Genomic DNA, 6446 nt, shown 5'->3' with positions numbered 1-6446 from the left:
CCCAAGTTTTCATCCCCAAATAAGCAGCTCACAAACTTCCAGACCCAAGTGGGTGTTGCATGAAGTTGGATTAAGAGCTCATAAGGAAAAGAGGAACCCAATTCCAGCTCTGTGTGCCCACAGAATGGATCAGGTGTTGGGGTGGTACTAAAACAGCTCTTTAATAATTTGTTTTATCACGCAGATACGCAGTTTTACATCCAGCATATCTGCAGATCAGGTTAAAACCCAACAAGAATGCATTGCAGTGAGGTGGGACGAAGATGTTCCAACCACCCATAGCTGCAAATAATGGTTACCTTTCAAGTATTTGAGAATACTGAAACTTGTGTTTAATAGCCATTCTATGACATGCCAGTGTAGAATCTTGTTTAAAATATGGTAAAGTTGCATTAGAATACATTAAACAAAAGGACAGAAGATATGGGAGCAGACACTATGCTTTCCTAAAACGTAATTATTAGCTATATTACAGGTTTGGGTTGAAAGAGGACCAGTGTGCAAGGGAAGGAGTGCTCATGTCTGGCTGCTGTGATCATCCTAAGCTAGAAAGCTGCTTTTATGCACTTCTTAAGCTTTGAAATTGGCTTTAAAGTGTCCTGGGATCAGTCAGACACTCTCAGAGGTGGAGATGATGACATATGGAAGCAAACCAGAATGGAAGGATAGAAATGAGGCATGGCTGTTTGGTAAGGGCTGCTTTGAGTGTGGATGTGAGAAGAAAATTGTTCTCAGGAGGAGAGGTTGGGTATTGGCACAGCTGCCCAGGGGGTGGGGTGTTCCCATCCCTGGGGGTGTTCCTCCCCATGTGGGGATGTGGCACTTGGGGACACGGTCAGTGGGCACGGTGGGATGGGTTGGGGTTGGACTTGGGGATCTGAGAGGTCTATTCCAACCTCAGTGATTCTCAGAGCCCAAGTCCAAGTGAAGGATGAGCAGACCAGGGAAAGGCTGGAAGTGAACAGAGCTGTGTAATCACCCTCTGGTCTCTTTCTAACTGATAACTCTTATTTTCTGAGCATTTGGGAGCCTGAACAGTATTACTCCTGCTATATACACAGTGGTTTTTATCTTTTTTTTTCGTTTTGTCTCCTTTTTGTGAAGGTAGCCCTATGGCAATAAGACAGTTCCATTCACACAAAGCTCAAAGTCCTGCTCTCCATTGCCTTATTTTGTGCTTTCCATTTTCCTCCGCCAGCTCCAGCACTGCACACCTCTCAGTCTGTGCCCCACAGGGCCACCATATGGGGCTGCAGTGTCCTTCTGCAGTGTCACACCCTCTCCAAGCATCTCTTTATGGCACTACTCGGAGCTGGGAGATGTGGTGGAATCAGCATCCTCTGCATCAGGCTCAGGGGGGGACACTGGTTGCCCACCCTTAACGCGTTTCCACTTCATCCTTCTGTTCTGGAACCACACTTTGACCTGGAGGATGAAAAGGACATAATGAGTTATTGCCACCAGCAGGCTGATACCTGTGTGTCAATAGATGAATTTTGTGGAATTCTAGAGAAAAATATGGAAGGAAGCTCCCAGATTTAAGTGCTCCCTATCCAATTAAGGTGCTCCAGGCAGATTTTCAGAGACCAGCAAGGGTAGCGCAGTGCTTTGCCTGGAATCCATCAGCTATGCAAGGCAATCCAACAGGCACAGTGCACCCAAATGCCTTCTGACAACCACTCCATCCAGTCTGATCCATCAGAATTTAATTGACTTCTCTTAATTGAGCAATTCCTACTCTACCCACTGAGCTTTGATAAGGAAACTCTGAATGAGGTCACAGTGAGAGGACAAATTTTTGCCCCCATAAAAGTCTGCGCTTTTTTCTTCCTTCATCATCACACAATGCTGCCTGGCCCAAGAGTAGCACGTGTATCAAACGTATCATTCCAATAACCTCATGATAACTGGAGGCTGGTGGCATCCAGATTCCATTTGTAAGCCTTGTACAAATGGGTGGTAGCAAACAACAGCTCAGGAGGTGTCCCAAATGGCTTTTTTTTGTTTGTTTAGAGAAGCAGAATTCCAGATATTAACTGCTTACCGAGATTTTTAGCAAATGCCTTTTAAAAGAACATGGAGGTTTCGTGTTAAAATCAGAGAATCATGAGGTTGGAAAAGACCACTGGGATCACCAATTCCAATCAACCCAACACTACCATGCCCACAAAACAATGTCCTGCAGAGTAATATACATCTGTGCCATTGCAGAAGCACAGCCTGGAGTGTTGTAGCGTTAGGGAGAAACAGCAGGGGATGGGATTTGAGTACCTGTCTCTCAGTGAGGTCCAGGTTCACGGCGATCTCGTATCTCCTGAGCCTTGTCAGGTAATTATGATGGGCAAATTCTGCCTCCAGCTCCCTTAGCTGCTCCTTGGTGAATGCTGTCCTCTCCTTCCGTGACCTGCTGCTGCCTTCTGCCTTGCTGCTGGAGGGCTGGCTTTCTAAGAAACAAGCAGGCGTGCAATTTGCAGTTACATCGACCTGTGTGAATGTGTGCCCTACAGAGATGTCAAAACGTGTTGTGTCCCCTTGAGCTCAGCACTGTCAGCCTTTGCTTCGAGGGGTAAAGTTGGGATGGGGTGCATCACTTGAACTGCAGGAGCAAGGGCCGAAGTGAGCAGCAGGAGGAAGGAAGCTCTCACTGCATCCACTCAGCACTCTCGACAGTTTCCTTTCCTGTGCCTTTCAGTCCATGCATGCACATTGCTGCTCCCCTGATTTTGGCTGCAGGCTGAAGGTAAAGGGAGCACTTTGCTGTGAGCACAGTGTGTGATGCAGTAAGAGTGCATGGTGCAGGGGGAAGGGAAGGTTGCTGAGTGAGCACCCTAGGCTAGCATTTAGCCTGGGTACACTGGGAGGGGGGAGAGCATGGGAAAATAAGCAATGCTGGGGAAGTGGCATTCCCTGACTCAGCACTCGGTCCTGCAGGCGTTCAGCAGCTTCTAAGCTGAGCTGAAACCATTGGGCAAATGGCACTGAGGGTGTCACTGGTCTTCGTCTCCAAACAATGTGAATCATCTGAAACAGGCTCTGGGAACAGAGCAGGCAGTGCCCCACTTGAATCACAGAATCACAGAATGGTCAGGGTTGGAAGGGACCTCAAGGATTGTGAATCTCCAACCCCCTGCCACAGGCAGGGCCACCAACCTCCCCATTTAATACTGGACCAGGCTGCCCAGGGCCCCATCCGACCTGGCCTTGAACACCTCCAGGGATGGGACATCCACAGCCTCTCTGGGCAGCTGTTCCAGTACCTCACCACTCTCTCTGTAAAGAATTTCCCCCTGATGTCCAACCTAAATCTCCCCTCCTTCGACTTAAAACCATTTCCCCTTACTTGGTGTTGTAAGGGGATGTGTGGCACAAAGGCTTACGGTTAGCTGGCAAATTGCCTTGAGGAAGGTGCAAGGACCACAGAGTGCAGGATTTGGGCATTGCAGAGGGTGCTCCTATCCCTCAGAGCAGCTTAAGCTCAAGCATGGGGGTCACCAATAGTAACGCAGGATGTTCGGTCATTGCAGTGATGCACAGGCCTGGTGGAGGCACCTGGTGTTTGCTATTCTGCAAACCACTGTCAGTGCAGTTTTTCCCTCAGCAGAAGGCATAATAAAAATCTGAAGTATCTGCATAACGTTGCTTTCTTCCCCTAGCAAAGAGTTTGAGGGCAGATTTATTGCAAATCAAGTAGTAAGATGGATTTTGCCGTCACACGGGGCGTAAAATCCTGAAAGCTCTCGGGAACGTTGGCCAAGTGAAGTGACTTCATGGGGAGCTGATTAGTTTGGCAGCCGATGACAAAGTAATAACCAGAAGTAACTTCAGTGGGCATCTCATGGAGTGGAGCACACGGGGTGGTGACAGATGGAGCTCTGCCCCCAGATCACTTTAAATTGCTGAGGGACTTCCCTATGCTTATCTTGCTCAGGTTTTCAGTTCTACCTGCTCTTATGTGCTGCTTTTTATGCCACTGTGGCTGTTAATGGGACTTGCAAGCATGGAGCACCCTCTTTATCCAATGTCATGATGAGCAAAATTGTCTGAATCACTATTTTATTATACATAATTACATATTTCTATTCTATTTCTTGCTGCCTTATCCTTCAGCTCATGCCTTATTCTTCAGCTATATGTATGGATGAAGGTGGGATATCCAAACTGCCTGTCTGCAGTTGACCATTCTCAACAACATTCAATGTAAAATCGGAGGGAGGCGTTTCTTTAGACTCAACCTCCACCCAGTGGGCATCCCAAAACTTTCAGTGCTTATCTTATGGTTTTAAAGGCTAATTTGATTTAGGGTTGGGGATTGGAGTTTTCTTACTGCTTGAGCGGTGTTGCTAGGTCTTCACTTGGTAGTAAATGAAAGATGTATTAAACCCAAAGTCATTACAATACCTTCCAGGCTCTTTAGTGCTGTAATAATAAAGGGGTTTTTATAAATGGTTTGCTAAACTGTGCAGTGTCGAATAGAGGGGTGAATGCTGATGGCTGTGGCCCCCAAAGCTCCCCCAAAGTCAACTGACATCTCCGTGTCACTGCTATGCCTAGGAGGGACACCAGGGATGAAAATGGCATCTAAATAATGGCTGCTGGTAGAGGAAGAGAAGAGGATGTGTGTGCTCACACATGAGGACTTACTGCAGATACCCCCATTGCTATCCTAAAGCGAAGCCTTTCTGTAGCTGCTCGGAATCTATCAGTGCTTTAAAGAAAGTTTTAAGGATTTAAGAGCATTTTGATCTTTTCTACGTCTGAGAAATGTTTCCATGTCTTGACTTTCAAACCGTAAAATGGGGATGCTGGAAAATACCCCCGACTTCTCAACACTCTGCGGTTTGCAAATGAATACCGTAGCAAATATATGCATGTAAGCATCTGAATCTTAACAGCTTCTTTAGGAGAAAGCAATGTTATGCATATTTCACATATCTGGAGAATTGAAATAGTAACAAACCAGATGTCATCTGTCTGAAATTCTTGAACGCTGTACTGCAGGAAGAAGGTGTTTTGTTGGCAAGGGTGGCACAATGAAAACTGTGATTGATTTCCACATTGCTGGGCATTGTACTGGTGGGCAGTTCAAAACCTCAGAGTGGCATTCCCAGCTAACATGGGCAGCTGGTGGGATCTTAGCCCTTTGATCCCCCTTCTGTCACCCTTGGACAGCAACAGGGCAGTGGAGTGGAACTGCCAGCCTAGGGCTCTGAGCACAGCATGGAACTGAACTAGCACTCTGCTGCTGCCTAAAGGGACGGGTTCAGCTAATAAGGAACAAAACCCAAACGCCAAAGGTCATCAAGGGACAAGCAACTTCATTTCCATTGAGATATTGCATAGTTTTCCTCAGTCAAGAATTACAAAATATTTTCTCCGTCCATCCATCCATCCATCCATCCATCCATCCATCCATCCATCCATCCATCCATCCATTTCTCCCCAGTAGCTTTACCCCTACTCCTAGAGATGCTCTCCCCATCCCACCCCACACCCCCACTTCCACGCCACCTACCTGAGTGTTCCTTTTTCCTTTTGGATGCCTTTCTCTCCGTCTCCATCACGCTGTTTACCGGCACCTCGTAATCTTCGCTTACTCCCGCTGCTGTGCTCACAAGGTTGGGACTCTCTGAGTCCCCAGAGGCCAACGCCAGCCCTGGGCTCAGCAGTCTCCGGGCCTCTGTCGTTGCTTGCTGCCACTCAGAGTGGGGACGAAAGACTGGGGTCTGCTCCTCGGGTGGGACGCAGTGGGCAGCGCTCAGCAAGCAGGAGGCTGAGAATTCGGAATAAGGAGCAAAATCCGCCTTGGGGTGGAAGGAAAAAGGGGTCGGGGGGCAGTGACCCAACCCTGTGGCTGTAGGGACGTCGGCACCCCGCAGGCAACCCCAGAGTGGGGCTGGGGGTTGGGGGCTGCGCATGCAGCTGCCGCCGGTGGGGTCCATCCTCGTCACTTGGGTTCCTCAAGCAGGAGAGGAGAGGAGGGGAAATGTTTCCAAATTTGACAGCCCAGATTTCCTCCCTAAGCGACACTTTGGCTGGGGGGTTTGTGAGGCTGGAGGTTTGTTAGTTGAAAAACTCTTCTTGAGATCTTCATTGTCCCAAAAGGGTGGAGGAGGAGATCGCCCCAAACGGGGTCCCAGGGTTGGTGCTGGAGTCCTTGTGAAGTGCTGGACATGAGGGAAACACTTTTTAAATACTGTGTTGGGGAGAGAGTGACAACTTTGTGAAGTGAAATGTGAGAGAGGGGAGGGAGGGGTTAACGTACACACACCCGCTCCCTCCAACCAAAGCAAAGCAGCACCTATTAATCATCCGAAACCTTATATGCACATCTAATGGGATTTGCAGATGGAGACTTTTAAAGAAACAATGTCTGTATTTTTTCTTTACCCCCCCCCCTAAAAAAAAGTGGTTGGGGGGGGGAAGGGGGTAAAGAGCAGCACACATGC

At 48.1% G+C, this 6446-nt stretch overlaps 1 protein-coding gene across 1 annotated transcript; it reads right to left on the bottom strand.

Annotated features, from left to right (window-relative positions):
- Positions 1–830: 830 nt before the first annotated feature.
- MEOX1 (mesenchyme homeobox 1) lies at positions 831–6202 on the bottom strand. The gene is made up of 3 exons (XM_003213064.3): positions 5513–6202; positions 2272–2444; positions 831–1425 (listed from the first exon to the last, which is right to left on the bottom strand). The coding sequence occupies exons 1-3, from the start codon at positions 5937–5939 to the stop codon at positions 1303–1305; spliced, it is 723 nt and encodes a 240-aa protein (XP_003213112.2). The 5' UTR covers positions 5940–6202; the 3' UTR covers positions 831–1302.
- Between the last annotated feature and the right edge of the window lie 244 nt (positions 6203–6446).

This window comes from Meleagris gallopavo, chromosome 29, assembly GCF_000146605.3.
Source record: "Meleagris gallopavo isolate NT-WF06-2002-E0010 breed Aviagen turkey brand Nicholas breeding stock chromosome 29, Turkey_5.1, whole genome shotgun sequence".
NCBI lineage: Eukaryota > Metazoa > Chordata > Aves > Galliformes > Phasianidae > Meleagris > Meleagris gallopavo.
Note: the sequence above shows the minus strand (reverse complement) of the source record. Positions and strands in the feature narration are given on the sequence as shown.

Coding starts and splice junctions, on each gene's coding strand:
- MEOX1 (XM_003213064.3), bottom strand. CDS start 5,939: ATGGACCCCACCGGCGGCAGCTGCATGCGCAGCCCCCAACCCCCAGCC. Junction 2,445..5,512: donor AAGGAAAAAGGAACACTCAG/GTAGGTGGCGTG, acceptor CTTGTTTCTTAG/AAAGCCAGCCCTCCAGCAGC. Junction 1,426..2,271: donor TGGACCTCACTGAGAGACAG/GTACTCAAATCC, acceptor TTCATCCTCCAG/GTCAAAGTGTGGTTCCAGAA.